Here is a 16,455-nt window from a genome sequence, read left to right as displayed (position 1 = left end):
GGGACAACCCCTACCCACACCCCCTCCGGTCAACAACTTTTGGCCCGATTTCTCTACTCAGTCCGCCCCTGTCTGGACATCATCAATTTTGCTCACATGAAATACAAAAGAGTGACTAGAAAACTAGGGAGAGAAGATCTAGAAAGGCATGTGAAAATCCCAGCAGTTGCCATAGCACTGCACAGCACAGGCACGGACAGTGATGAATTTTGTCCAGGAGGCTGCAGTTTTGCATTCTGTAGTGTGATTGGATTCAATGCGAATCCCAATGAAGCTGCGAGCATTGCAGCCGAACACTCCTCTGACTATGAAATCAGTCACTGTTGATTTCAGCTCGGGTGATGGAAATACTTTATCACAGCAGGAGAGCACTGCAATAACATGTTCCCCTCTGCCAGAATCAGCCTCCATACAGCTGCTTCCTCTAAATCACACTGCTCCGTATATAGCTACAAAATAAGAACAGTATAACAAACCAACTATTGTAAATGAACAATACCGGAGATCTTTCAGGATGCATGAGGTTTGAGTACAATAGTTACAGCAGAATGTGGTCAGTTTAGGTGCTTGAGTGTTTGAGTGAGTTTGTGTACAAAATAAAATCAGACTGATATCTCTAGGATAGTCCCAGATGGATGAGCCAAAACCGACAACTGGAACAACCCAAATACAGCGTGAAAATCTGAAGACTGAAGCCGTTTTTCATTTATGCTACAGTGATTTGAATATGACTCCACTCACTGTATGTCATTGAATTCTGTTTGAATGTATTCGACTTAACCATCAACTCTATGTATGAGGGATGTGAACAGTAAGTGTATGGCTGACATTACAACTTTTAAAAACATGTCTCGAGACCCCTGTGTGAATGGCCCCTCAAAGTGCACCCAATCTTGAGGTAAATAATCATCTAATGATTAATTCAAATGATTAAAACATTTTTGTAATTGTACAGTGATCATGTTTTTAATTGGTTTCACATTCACATATCATACTGGTAAACCAAGCCAGATCACCAGCCTAGACTATTTGTGTGCTTCAAGGGATAGTTCACCCAAAAATGAAAATTCTCTCATCATTTACTCACCCTCATGCCACCATAAATGTGTTTTACTTTTTTCTTCCGCAGAACACAAACGAAAATATTTCGAAAAATATCTCAGCTCTGTATGTCCATTCAATGCAAGTGAATGGTGGCAAGAACTTTGAAGCTCCAAAAAAACAGCATAAAAGTCATCCATACGACTCCAGTGGTTAAATCAGTCTTCAGAAACAATATAATAGGTGTGGGTAAGAAACAAATCAATATTTAAGTCCTTTTTTACCATAAATCTCCACTTTCACATTCTTATTTTGTTTCTGGTGATTCGCATTCTGAAAGCATATCGCCACCTACTGGGCAGGGAGAATTTATAGTAAAAAAGGACTTAACTATTGACCTGTTTCTCACCCACACCTATCATATGGCTTCTAAAGACATGGATTTAACCACTGGAGTCATATGGATTACTTTTACGCTGCCTTTACGTGCTTTTGTGGAGCTTCAAAGTTCTGGACACCATTCATTTGCATTGGATGGACCAACAGAGCTGAAATATTCTTCTAAAAAATCTTTTGTTTTTGTTCAGCAGAAGAAATAAAGTCATTCACATCTAGGATGGCATGAATGTGAGAAAATTATGAAAGAATTTTCATTTTGGGGTAAACTATCCCTTTAATATGTTCACAAAGTAAGTTCAGACGTGTGATAGCCCTTTAGTTGTTTCTTAAAAATTGCATACGCTACATAAATAAAATGTATAAAATACAAATACAAAAAAGGTTCTATAATTAAGCACATTCAGATTTCCTGAAATTCATGTAAAAAAAAAAAAAAAAAAAGAAAACCTAAAAGAAATCATTATATCAAAAATGTCAGTTTGTCTATACATTGTTTGTACTATTTCTTGACAGTAAGCAAGAGCAGTGCCGTAAATATTTGGATTAATATCATGAAAACATATAAAACATGACTATAATATACTGTTTGGCATTTTTGGCATTACACAAAAAGTTACAACATAAAGTAATATAAAGTTAAGCACTTCTGTCCTTAGTATAATTAACTGAAACTGGACTGTCATACAGACACTACACAGTAACTGTGCAATGACACATTAGAGATAAACATAACTAAAAGCACTAGTGTGCAGTGTATTCACTACAAAAACATCTCTGTAAGGATTCGGTGGGCATCAGTGCATTTGAGGTAGTCATGGGTTTTCACATAAGGTCTCAGTGAGTGGACTGTGATTGGTTGCGATTACTGCCAGAGGCAGCACTACATGCTTGTGTTGTATTCAGAGTTTGCACCATTGACAGAGGAAGAGTGCTGCTGGTTGAGGCTGGAGTCCAAATCTGGGCTGGCAAGACGCTTGTGTGGTGCTTCAAACAGAAAAGACAGAAGAAGAAAAAAAAAAATAAGTGAAGAGAGGTAGAAATATGGAGAGACAGACAGTAGCCATGTAATATATCTGAGTGCAATGTTCCTTTTTCAGATTTCCAAACTGTGGCTTTAGAAGTCAATAAAAGTGGTTTTATATCCATATCATTGACCATAAGCCTATCACTGACCTACAGTCCACAGCAATCTATTCCACATTGAGTTCGTCAGTCTGAGGTAGGCTTAAAGGAATAGTTCACACACAAATCATTTACTCACCCTCATGCCATCCCAGATGTGTATGACTTTTTTTCTTCTGCAGAAACAAATTAAGATTTTTAGAAGAATATTTCAGCTCTGTAGGTCATACAATGCAAGTGAACAGTGGCCAGAACTCTGAAGCTCCAAAAAGCACATAAAGGCAGCATAAAAGTAATTCATATGACTCCAGTGGTTTAATCCATGTCTTCTGAAGTGATCCAGTCCGTTTTGGGTGAAAACAGACCTAAATATAACTCATTTTTCATCTTGCCATTGCAGTCTCTAGGCACAATCATGATTTCAGGCTCAATTACACTTCATAGTGATTGACGCATGCGCAGAGCACTTGATGGCGCTATAGGAAGTGTAATCGAGCTTGAAATTACGATCTCCAAGGAGACTGCTGATGTCAAGATTTATAGTGAAAAAGGGAGTAATATTTTGAGCTGTTCTCACCCAAAACCAAATGGATTTCTTCAGAAGACATGGATTAAACCACTGGAGTGGTATGGATTTATTTTATGCTTCCTTTATGTGATATTTGGACCTTCAAAGTTCTGGTCACCATTCACTTGCACTGTATGGACCTACAGAGCTGAAATGTTCTTCTAAAAATCTATGTGCATGTTCAGCAAAAGAAAGAAAGTCAGACACATCTGGGATGGCATGAGGGTGAGTAAATGATGAGAGAATTTTCATTTTTGGGTGAAGTATTCCTTTAAGAAAACAAACATTCTTGTTTTCTGTCTAAAACACATATTTTTTAATTGGTCTAACTACATATGTGTCAAATGGATGTCTTTGGCCATTGCTTCGCATCTTGTTCTGCAGTGTCTCAGCTCTGCAAAGGGATTCTACTGGCATATGTAATGCTCAGAAAGAACAAAAATTAGGTTAACACTGCATGAGTATTTTCCATTAGTACAAAGAGCACAGCCATTTAAGCGACTTTATCAACTCTCCTATTATATTGTGCTTTCTAAAAGAAGAAACATTAAGATTAGTATGGTGTGCAATTTATTTCATCCAAATACTGTAGCTCTTTCTATCCATCACCATATTTTAGGCCTTTTTGAAAGCCTATTCTTAAAATGGGCAGCAATGTAATTATCTATAGAATTATAGCCAGAGAGGCAATAAAAGAGAGATGTAGTGTAATGTCTTGGTGCTGTACTCACAGGTATGGTTAGATAGTGTGGTGCTGGTCAGGAAATTGCTCTGACTGCGCAGGGATGATGTGAGACCAGTGAGATGAAGACTCCGACAGGCGGCATCCAACTTCTCACCCTACAATCGACAGCACTAGATCAGCCCGAGTTCAGATCTGACCCCAGCACAAACTGTTAACCTGCATCCTAACCTCGACTATTACTAACTAGGCTTTTTTCTTGAGTGGAATTCTAAGATGCCTGCTTTATTTGAGCGGCACATTTCACATTACTTTTTAATCTGTTCTTGCAATTCAGTTCCACCGGCCCTTGTATGTTCGTTTATTAAATATTTTGGTTAATATAATGTCAAATTCACTGAAAGGAATATACCGGGTTCAATACAAGTTAAACTCAATCAACAGACAAAATTGGTCTTATTTTACACAATCCCCCCATATTTCAAAAAGATTCCAATAACTCATAAATAATACTATGTTTACAATCATATGATGATTTTTTTTTGTCCTAAATTGTAAGCATGTAATTCTTGTTCTGTTTGCTGTATCTCCAAGCAAAATGGTGTATTTCATTCCACAAGATTACAGCAAGAACTAGGAAAAAATATATATTTTTTTCTCTATCACATTCCATCACAATACACAGATCTGAAAGTTAGGTGTCGCTCTAACACAGAAAAGCACTCAGACATCCAGTCTATTTGGAATGGCATGCATGTTCCCCATTGTTTCGTCATATATCTCGGCCTCTGAATGGACTAGAAGCTCTATCTAGGGGTCGTTGGAAAGCTGAGAACATTTCATCATCAATAGTTCATAACATACACTATATTGCCAAAAGTATTCGCTCACCCATCCAAATAATTGAATTCAGGTGTTCCAATCACTTCCATGGCCACAGGTGTATAAAATGAAGCACCTAGGCATGCAGACTGCTTCTACAAACATTTGTGAAAGAATGGGCCGCTCTCAGGAGCTCAGTGAATTCCAGCGTGGTACTGTGATAGGATGCCACCTGTGCAACAAGTCCAGTCGTGAAATTTCCTCGCTACTAAATATTCCACAGTCAACTGTCAGTGGTATTATAACAAAGTGGAAGCGATTGGGAATGACAGCAACTCAGCCACGAAGTGGTAGGCCACGTAAAATGACAGAGCGGGGTCAGCGGATGCTGAGGCGCATAGTGCGCAGAGGTCGCCAACTTTCTGCAGAGTCAATCGCTACAGACCTCCAAAGTTCATGTGGCCTTCAGATTAGCTCAAGAACAGTGCGTAGAGAGCTTCATGGAATGGGTTTCCATGGCCGAGCAGCTGCATCCAAGCCATACATCACCAAGTGCAATGCAAAGCGTCGGATGCAGTGGTGTAAAGCACACCGTCACTGGACTCTAGAGCAGTGGAGACGCGTTCTCTGGAGTGACGAATCACACTTCTCCATCTGGCAATCTGATGGACGAGTCTGGGTTTGGCAGTTTCCAGGAGAACGGTACTTGTCTGACTGCATTGTGCCAACTGTGAAGTTTGGTGGAGGGGGGATTATGGTGTGGGGTTGTTTTTCAGGAGCTGGGCTTGGCCCCTTAGTTCCAGTGAAAGGAACTCTGAATGCTTCAACATACCAAGAGATTTTGGACAATTCCATGCTCCCAACTTTGTGGGAACAGTTTGGGTATGGCCCCTTCCTGTTCCAACATGACTGTGCACCAGTGCACAAAGCAAGGTCCATAAAGACATGGATGAGCGAGTTTGGTGTGGAAGAACTTGACTGGCCTGAACAGAGTCCTGACCTCAACCCGATAGAGCACCTTTGGGATGAATTAGAGCGAAGACCGCGAGCCAGGCCTTCTCGTCCAACATCAGTGTCTGACCTCACAAATGCGCTTCTGGAAGAATGGTCAAAAATTCCCATAAACACACTCCTAAACCTTGTGGAAAGCCTTCACAGAAGAGTTGAAGCTGTTATAGCTGCAAAGGGTGGGCCGACGTCATATTAAACCCTATGGATTAAGAATGGGATGTCACTTAAGTTCATATGCGTCTAAAGGCAGATGAGCGAATACTTTTGGCAATATAGTGTATTTTGCTGAATATTTGTTTATCATGCTTTTTCTGATAGACTGCATTTTTGATGACATCAGACATACAGCCACATTCCTGAGAATGAGAGCTTTTATTTTATATTTGACTTGCCTATTTAAGTGCTATGAGAAAAACATTTGTAGTCATACTCATATTTGTATATCACCTCTAGGTGGCACTCATTTGCAATGGAAAGTTTTTAAGGCTTTATTTTGTTATTTTCTGTAACACAAATGCAAAAGACATGGCATTCTATGTAAAGTTCAGATTCTATGCTTTAAAATGGTACCAAATGAGTGACTTATGTATCTGGGAACTTTTAAAATCTAAGCGTAAACTTATTGCATGCTTCTCGCTTTGCCCACGGACCCCTCGGCTGGTCCATGGAGTTCATTAAGAAAGGCTTCCTTTTAATTTCTTGATTTATGTTTACACCAGAGGGGAGGGTGCAAAAGTTCATTTTAATACAGAATGTAACAAAATGTAAACAAACTGTTGTTCTGGAAATTACATCCATTATACACTCCTAAGCCAGCATGGTTTAAAAAGATGAATAAACAATGACAGAATTTTCATTTTTGGGTGATCTCCCCTTTATGTGCATGACAAGACTGCCAGGCTAACTTGATCCTTTAGTGTCCATACCCTGTATTCCTGAATCATCCTCTTAGATTCCTCAAGCTGATGCTGCAGGCCACCAACAATCTCCTTGTATTTGGCATAACGCTGCTCCACCATTTCTCTCTGCCTCTGTGACTCCTGAAATCACACAGGCCAAACATAACAATGATACCTGCTTCAGCGAGAAGCCCCATCTGGACCAAAACATCACTTATGATCCAACCTCAAGATCCTTGAAATTTTCAAGTAGACTGAGTTTCTCAGGAACCGACTCTAGATGGTCCAAGGCCAGCCTGGTGCTCTGGAAAAGAAGAATGTTCTTAAAGGAACAGTTCACCCAAAAATGAAAATTCTCCCTATCATTTATTCACCATAAAAATAATCCATACGACTCCAGTGGTTAAATACATGTCTTCAGAAGCGATATGATAGGTGTGGATGAGAAACAGATCAATATTTAAGTCCTTTTTTTTTTTTTTTTTTTACTATAAATCTCTACTTTTGACCAGTAAGTGGCAATATGCATGAAAATGCAAATCCCCAAAACACAAAAGATGACGAATGTGGAAGTGAAAGTGGAGATTTATAGTAAAAAAGGACTTTAATATTGATTTGTTTCTCACCCACACCTATTATATTCTAAAAGACATGGATTTAACTACTGAAGTCGTATGGATTACTTTTATGCTGCCTTTATATGCTTCTTGAGCTTCAAAGTTCTGGCCACCATTCACTTGCATTGCATGGACCTACAGAGCTGAGATACTCTTCTAAAAACCTTCATTTGTGTTCTGCTGAAGATCAAAAGTCATACACACCTGGAATGGCCTGAGGGCAATTAAATGATGAGAGAATTTTCATTTTTTGGATAAACTATTCGTTTAAAGGAATATTGCATGTTCAATACAAGTTAAGTTCAAAACATTTGTGGCATAATATTGATAACCACAAAAAATTAATTTTGACTTGCCCCTCCTTTTATTTAAAAAAAGCAAAAATCTGGGTTACAGTGAGAAGAAAAATGCGGACCAATTTTTGAACATTAAAATGCTCACTTTTTCAAAAGTATAGCCACAAGACATAATATGCATGTAAACATGATTTTAGTGTGATAAAATCACTTACTAGCCTTTTCTGTGTAAAGTTACAGCCAAATTTACAACTACATTGCCATTAGAATATAATGTCAACAAAACCCTAAAATGACTGTAAAAATGACGATTTAAACAACTTTACAGCTCAAATAATACATGAGTTTTAACAGAAGAATTAACGTAAGTGCTTTTATAAAATTATTAGCTTCACATTTCTGCCTTGAAACCCTCCAAAAATTGGCCACATTCACTTCCATTGCAAGTGCCTCACTGTAACCTCCATTTTTGCTTTTTTTAAAGGAGGGACGATTTGAAATAAATTTTTGTGGTAATCAACATTATGCCACAAATGCTGTCAATGGAGCTTAACTTGTAATATACACAGAATATTCATTTAAAGGGACAGTTCACCCAAAAAGGAAAGTTCTATCATTATTGACCCTCATATCCTTCCAACAATATCATTAATGATCAGACCACATTTTAAGACAACATACACTGAAATCATCCTCTGCTAGAGCTCTCAAATGAAATTGCCCTGTTAGACATGCTGCATCAGGTTTGATTGCAATGATGTCTGGTCACGAGACATGCAAGAACAATGACTACTGATGTAACTAATGTCCAATCTGCGGCATACACGCTGTATTTGAGGGCTAGGGCAGAGGGGAAGATATTCAGTGAATAACGACTTTAATTTAGCTCTGTCTTTCATCCACAGCTTTCATATGACTTTTAAAAACTTGGAATATAACACACACATTATATGGGCTACACTTTTATGGTGCCTTTATGGTGTTTTTTATAGTTTGAAGTGATCACTATGAACTGCTGTTGTGTGAAAAAGAGCTGTGTGAAGGCTTTTCAAAAATTCTCCTTTTGTGTTTCTCCACAACAAAATAACAGCTTACAGGTTTAGAACAACATGAGTAGTGGCCAACCGATATATTTTTTTAATGGCCAATATCCAGAGAGCAAGATGGCTGATAGGCAGATACAATGCAGATATATCACACAATTTAATATAGTAAATAACAATCATAAAATTGCTAAGATTTTAAAAAAATAAATATTTTAAATGGTAGATAGCGGTTTCTTCAGATTTATGTTTAGTCATAAAATTTTAGTAATTTATTTGCACATGAAGAAATTGTTAATATATTAGGAAGAAGGAAATAACAGTACACACAGTAGTCCAGCAACCATTGATGGCACGTCCACATTAGCAATCGCATTTACTCGCGTTTAAAAAAAAAATACAAATAAAAAAAATATATATATATAGACTCAAACCAATTGTACATACAGTGCAGAGTGAATAAGATAGCACACATGAAGCGCTTTTACCTTGGGCTGCATCCGAAAAGGTAGGCAGCTAACTTGCTACCTTGCTGCCTAATCAGTTAATGGCTTAACTGACATCTGTTTTGAATGAAAGGAACTCTTAAGGAAACTGGTCTCTGAACAGTTTGAAAAGCACCTTATTTTCATCGTACCTCCGTATACAGCCTCCAGAGGCAGCATTTTACAGTTTTCAGACACAGCCTTGAAGTTGCACTCATGCGCTCGTGTGGATCCAGCCGTCATGATTTGTGAATGAGAGGAACTTTTGATCCTGAAGTTTTGATTCTGGCTGATAGAATACACGCTTCAGAGGAAGATATCTCATAAGCGCTCGACGGGAAGAAAACGGTAGATTTTTGTGAGGTTCGTGAATTACATCTGTATAAACGAGGTATCTGCATATTTGCAAACGGTATATAATACAAGTTTTATTGATATTTGCCTTTTATCATTAAAAAAGAAAGTTAAAAGTGACAGGGAACTGTTGAGGATAGACTGACAGAATACATGCTTCAAAGGAAGATTTATGAGCATCCCACACGATGCTGGATCTGATGAAGTTGTGTGAGGTTGGTTTATTACATCTACTTTAACGAGATATGTGCATGTTTTCAGATGGTATCTGATATTAGTTTTATTACTTTTTCTTATTAGACAAGACAGATAAAAGTTACAGGGAACTGTTAAGAAGAGAGAGGGAGAATGAAACAGGTGAGCACTTTAACATAATGAGCTCAAACGCGTCTGCCGTGGCTCTGATATGCGGACCGTTTAAATGACACTGTGTTGCACACCGGACTATTATTGTAGTAACACGATAGCATGTAACAACACAATGAACTGTGATTGGTTGTTTACATGTCTCAGTCGCTTCACATGCAAGCGGGTGATTTTTGGCGGCCTCAAGAGGAAAATATGTCGGTAGACCACTAAACATGAGGGTGAGTAAAGAACAGATTTTTTTAATTTTTGGGTGAACTATTTCTTTAACCCCAGAAATATTTTGTCCTTTGTTTAAAAACCCATAAACCTGATTCCTGCAAGCTACTTGCATGAATGTATCTACCAAGAAGAGGAAAGGGTCAATTCCCGACATTAGCGTGTTTTTGTGCTAAGCAAAAATTATGTAAATAGACTGAGCTGTGAGTAAAGGCTAAACGTTTTCAGGAGCTAATTAAATGTTCGTTGGCACATAATGGTGATTGATGGGGTAGGCATCAGATAGCTTACTTTTTAAACTGCATAAATACTGCCAAGTCGATACAGGAATCAATACCTTTAACAAATGGCTCCATATTTCTTTGCCAAGTAATGATTGGTAATTCAGACATTCAACAGAAATCGTTTGGTTTTTGCAAATAGTGTAGTGAGGTGTGAACATTTTAGCAATTTAGCAGACAGAATATTCTGTAGGAAAGCACAGAAAGTGGCTCCACAATAAAAATGAAATTAGCATTTGCTGAATGCAATACCAGTGCTTACAAGGCAGCAAAATACAGACTACACATATGATAAGCCAAAAACTCCACTGCTACATTCGGTTTAACATTTTTGTAAAAAGAGATATTACAAGCAAGCAGTTGGTTTTGATCCTCTAATTTGATTCGACAAGTGCACATTTCAAGAGTGCTGATATTTAGTATAACAGCACTAGGACACTTTACTGTTTGTCTCACTCCATCACAGCGGTGCAACTGCAATGATTCATACTGCTTTGGATTCTTTTGGAACTATTTTCATTGGCGGAAACAAAAAATCTTTTTTTGATTAAAGGGTTAGTTCACCCAAAATTTACAATTATCTCATCATTTACTCACCCTCATGCCATCCCAGATGTATATGACTTTCTTTCTTCAACAGAACATATTTGAAAAAAAAAAAAAAAAAAAAAGAGAAAAATCTCTTAGCTCAGTAGGTCCTTAAAATGCAAGTGGATGCGTCACACAAGGACCACGGGAACTCTGTTTGTTAGGTGCTTCAGGCTTAAAGGAATAGTTCAACCAAAAATGTGTGATATTCCAGGTGTGTTTGACTTTTTCTTCACCAGAACACATTTGAAGAAAAATAGAAATATATTTCAGCTCAGTAGGTCCTTAAAATGCAAGTGGATGGTGATCCGACTTTTGAAGCTCCAAAAATCAGTCAGCATAAACGTCATCGATACGACGGAAAAATTAATGTCTTAAGCGACACGATTGCTTTTGGTGCAAAAAGATAAATATTTAAATACTTTTTAACTATAAACCAACACTTCTGGTCACCAGCAGTATGAGTGTATGACGTAATCGCGTTGGCATGTGCGAGGCACCCAGAAGAGCAGCGTTGTTTACAAGTGAGGAGGAGGAACATACAGAAGCTTTGTTGGTTTTGGTTTAGATCACTGATATACAGTTGTGCTCAAAAGTTTGCATACCCTGGCAGAAATTGTGAAATTTTGGCATTGATTTTGAAAATATGACTGATCATGCAAAAAAAAAAAAAAACTGTCTTTTATTAAGGATAGTGATCATATGAAGCCATTTATTATCACATAGTTGTTTGGCTCCTTTTTAAATCATAATGATAACAGAAATCCCCCAAATGGCCCTGATCAAAAGTTTACATACCCTTGAATGTTTGGCCTTGTTACAGACACACAAGGTGACACACACAGGTTTAAATGGCAATTAAAGGTTAATTTCCCCACACCTGTGGCTTTTTAAATTGCAATTAGTGTCTGTGTGTAAATAGTCAATGAGTTTGTTAGCTCTCACGTGGATGCACTGAGCAGGCTAGATACTGAGCCATGGGGAGCAGAAAAGACTGTCAAAAGACCTGCGTAACAAGGTAATGGAACTTTATAAAGATGGAAAAGGATATAAAAAGATATCCAAAGCCTTGAAAATGCCAGTCAGTACTGTTCAGTCACTTATTAAGAAGTGGAAAATTCGGGGATCTCTGGATACCAAGCCAAGGTCAGGTAGACCAAGAAAGATTTCAGCCACAACTGCCAGAAGAATTGTTTGGGATACAAAGAAAAACCCACAGGTAACCTCAGGAGAAATACAGGCTACTCTGGAAAAAGACGGTGTGGTTGTTTCAAGGAGCACAATACTTGTTGACCCCTCTCCAAACATAGCGCTTATGGTTGTGACTATAAAGCTCTATTTTGGTCTCGTCACTCCAAATTACAGTGTTGTCGGGCATATTGTACCAGGCTTTTTTTGTGGCATTGGCTTCTTTCTGGCAACTCGACCATGCAGCTCATTTTTGTTCAAGTATCGTCGTATTGTGCTCCTTGAAACAACCACACTGTCTTTTTCCAGAGCAGCCTGTAAGGGAAGTGGGAAATTATCCTTTAATTGCCATTTAAACCTGTGTGTGTCACCTTGTGTTTTTTTTTGCATGATCAGTTTTTTTTATCAGTCATATTTTCAAAATCAATGCCAAAATGTCACAATTTCTGCCAGGGTATGCAAACGTTTGAGCACAGCTGTATATATATATATATATATATATATATATATATATATATATATATATATATATATATATATATATAGAACTGGATCGTTGACACAACATTAAATTGCCAGCAGGAGGTGAAGCCACCAGAAGTGTTCGAACAGCCATCTTGGTATGCCCAAACTGTCATAGAGTATCAGTAACCGACAGGTGAATACACCCCCGTTTCACTGTCTCTGAACTGCAGATACGACAGTTGAAGTGATAATCATGTTTAATGTTTAATTTGCTCATTATGGATAATATTTACTATGAGGGAGAAGATATACGTGGATCTTGATGTCAAAGCATAACCAGCCCCGGTGTTCAGTCTAACAGTACAGCACAACAATCACTAAAGTGGCAAAACTATCCACAAGTTGTAATGCAAGTATGAAAAGCTGCAATATTTGCTTGTTTTGGGGTGACATGTCCGTTTGCCTTGGATGGTCCTTAAAATGCCCGGGATTTGCCTGTTTTCATATTGAAGCGCTCGCTGTTGTCATACATGGATACATGTCAAATATTACGTGTTAGTTTGCCTTTTAAACCTAGTGTATCAGTTTAATTTTAACCAGCTATGCTTGTCTCCCTCTCTGCACATTTGATAGAGGGAGAGAGAGCACAAGCTCTTACTCAAGTGACCGTGTGAAAAAGGCACTTTTCAATGAAAACATAAAACAAGTAACTCTGAACAAACACTCTGATGTTCACATTAAATAATTCTGAAAATGTCTGTTTATATTTTACCTCAGTTTCAGTGAACTTGTTTACATTCAGCTGATCTGTTCGCTGATGAAATTTGTTAGTGGTGGATCCAGTTTGAAATAGATACACACAGCTTGCTCTGGCTTTCAAGAAACAGTAAATTTCCAACTTTAAATAAATAATTACATGTGTAGGATGTCTGCATTGTAGGGATGTACATGCACATTTCAGATATAACATAGGTGATTGAATGATTAATTTTTATGCACTGAAATGAGATGATTTCCCATCAAGTCAATAGGGACACTGGAATGTTTGGGCATAGCAATATGGTGGCGCAGTGGCTTCACTGTTATGATGTCATGAGCAATCCAGTTCTATATTAAATATCAGTGGTTTAGATCTGTATTTGTATCTCTTTCTTTACTCAAAATGAAGCGTTTTTGTGCTTATACTGGATGTCTCAACCAAGAGAAAAACATGATATTATGTCCGTAACATGGCAACGCTAATTATTCACATGAGAGACCACATAAACTCAGCACTCTCACGAATGTGCATTCTGCTGGAGTTGTTTATAGTTAAAAAGTACTTAAATATTTATCTTTTTCGGACCAAACGTGATCATGACACTTTAGAAGACATTAATTTAACAGCTGTGTCTTATGGATGACATTTATACTGACTGTCTGTGATTTTTGGAGCTTAAAAGGTCTGATCACCGTCCACTTGCATTTTAAGGACCTACTGAGCTGAGATATTTTCCTTTATTTCTTCAAATGTGTTCTGGTGAAGAAAGAAAGTCATACACACCTGGGATATCATGAGGGTGAGTAAATAATGAGAGGATTTTCATTTTTGGGTGAACTATCCCTTTAATGAATTGCAGAAATTTATGGAGAGCATAAATTGGATGTATTAGAATATGACTGATTTTATGAGACACTAGAAAAAAAAAAGAAAAAAAAAATCAAACAAAATGTCCTACCGTTTCAAGATCTACAATCCGGTCCTGAAAAAAAAAAAAAAGGACAGAGACAGAAGTGAAATAAACAAAAAAACAAGATAAAAAAGAGGTGACTTTGACTAGACACACAGGAAGCGCTGTTCTGTCAATCAAAAGCAGCAGCTGGGAGGAATCCAGGGCCAAGTATAATTACTGACGCTGTGTCCTATTGTGTGGCTGCATGCTGCTGGTTTCTCCTGAGCCTCATCCAGATGACTGCTTCATAACAGAGGCAGGAGAGCAGGTGCCTCTGTACAGCAGCACTGCAGATGTTCCGAATGCATTGAAGGCATGAAGACAAGCAGGAGTGAGATTACATGGGTGGCCCAAGCAGGACGACTGACGCACAGGAACATGTGAGGGATATGGAGGTGAACTGCCAACTACAGAGAGTGAATTGTGTGTGCCTGTCTACAGTATATGTGAGTGCATTTTAGGCCCTGATTTTCTATGATGGCAAATACATTTAATCTAACAAATCTAATATAACAAATTTGCTATCTGACAAATTTTGGGAGATTTACTAAAAATAACTGCACAAATAGCCACACATTTATGATATTTATAAATACAGTAGGCGGACACAACAATATTTTTAAAGTAGTAATAAATGTTAAGCGTATGCTGTCCACTTGTGGCTCTCACTAGTTATCAGCAAATTCAAGAATGACAATTTATATGAATGTCATATGGTCTAGGCAAGACAGATGCAAATATCGTTACAATTAAGTGTTCTACACATTTATATATAAAAGTCATTTATAGCATATTTAACACAAGGATGTAATATCATCATACCTTAACCCCCCCTTTTTTTTTTAAAGGGAGCCCACTAAAGTTCTGGAAGTATTTTTCCATTCACTTTCTCCATAGGGATTTCCAAAAAAATTCTTCATGAACGTTCTAAGCCATGAACCAAACCACCCAGCTATGACATAATTACAAGCTAACAAACTTTGATTTGATGCTAAAAAGGTATTTGAATAAAAAAAAAATTAAAAAAAGACAAAAGGTACAAGACTGTGGCTATGTCAGAATATGCTTAATTTCATACTATACAGTTGTGCTCAAAAGGTTGCATACTCTTGAAGAATTGGTAATATATGTACCATTTTTAAAGAAAACAGGAGTGAGCAGGCAAAACATTTCTTTTATTTCTGATGGGATTCATATTCAACTGTAGGTTATAACAGAATGGCACAATCATAAAACAAAACATGGCAAAAAAAAAAAAAAAAAAAAATGAAATGTGTCAAAAGTGTGCATACCCTTAGTTCTTAATACTGTGTATTGCCCCCTTTAGCATCAATGACAGCGTGCAGTCTTTTGTAATAGTTGTCTATGAGGCCCCAAATTCTTGCAGGTGATATAGCTGCCCATTTGTCTTGGCAAAATGCCTCCAGGTCATGCAAAGTCTTTTTTTTTTTTTAGATCTCCCCAGAGTGGCTCGATGATATTAATGTCAGAAGACCGTGATGGCCACTCCAGAACCTTCACCTTTTTCTGCTGTAACCACTGGAGGGTCAACTTGCCTTGTGCTTAGGGTCATTGTCATGCTGGAAAGTCCAAGGGCGTCCCATGCGCAGCTTTAGTGCAGAAGAATGCAAATTGTCTGCAGTATTTTCTGATAACATGCTGCATTCATCTTGCCATCAATTTTCACAAGATTCCCTGTGCCTTTAGAGCTCACACACCCCCAAAACATCAGTGAGCCACCACCATGCTTCACAGTGGGGATGGTATTGTTTTCACTATAGGCCTTGTTGACCCTTCTCCAAACATAGCGCTTATGGTTGTGACCATAAAGCTCTATTTTGGTCTCGTCACTCCAAATTACAGTTTGCCAGAAGCTGTGAGGCGTGTCAAGTTGTTGTCGGGCATATTGTAATTGGGCTTTTTTTGTGGCATTGGCATCTTTCTGGCAACTCGACCATGCAGCTCATTTTTGTTCAAGTATTGTCGTATTGTGCTCCTTGAAACAACCACACCATCTTTTTCCAGAGCAGCCTGCATTTCTCCTGAGGTTACCTGTGGGTTTTTCTTTGTATCCCAAACAATTCTTCTGGCAGTTGTGGCTGAAATCTTTCTTGGTCTACCTGACCTGACCTTGGCTTGGTATCAAGAGATCCCCAAATTTTCCACTTCTTAATAAGTGATTGAACAGTACTAACTGGCATTTTCAAGGCTTTAGATATTTTTGTATATCCTTTTCCATCTTTATAAAGTTCCATTACCTTGTTACGCAGGTCTTTTGACAGTTCTTTTCTGCTCCC

General features: G+C 38.0%; 1 protein-coding gene across 6 annotated transcripts in view; it reads right to left on the bottom strand.

Annotated features, from left to right (window-relative positions):
- Positions 1-1,596: 1,596 nt before the first annotated feature.
- Positions 1,597-16,455, bottom strand: part of LOC127415782 (centrosomal protein of 128 kDa-like) — a 77,566-nt gene continuing 62,707 nt past the window's right edge. For all 6 annotated transcript variants that reach the window (XM_051654697.1, XM_051654698.1, XM_051654699.1 and 3 more), the window contains 5 exons: positions 14,165-14,188; positions 6,771-6,848; positions 6,572-6,685; positions 3,862-3,970; positions 1,597-2,424 (listed from right to left, as the gene is read on the bottom strand). In XM_051654697.1, coding sequence (XP_051510657.1) covers positions 2,321-2,424; positions 3,862-3,970; positions 6,572-6,685; positions 6,771-6,848; positions 14,165-14,188 — 429 coding nt within the window. In that variant the 3' untranslated portion in view covers positions 1,597-2,320. The remainder of the gene's footprint in view (positions 2,425-3,861; positions 3,971-6,571; positions 6,686-6,770; positions 6,849-14,164; positions 14,189-16,455) is intronic.

Source organism: Myxocyprinus asiaticus, chromosome 25, assembly GCF_019703515.2.
Source record: "Myxocyprinus asiaticus isolate MX2 ecotype Aquarium Trade chromosome 25, UBuf_Myxa_2, whole genome shotgun sequence".
NCBI classification, from domain to species: Eukaryota; Metazoa; Chordata; class Actinopteri; order Cypriniformes; family Catostomidae; genus Myxocyprinus; species Myxocyprinus asiaticus.
Note: the sequence above shows the minus strand (reverse complement) of the source record. Positions and strands in the feature narration are given on the sequence as shown.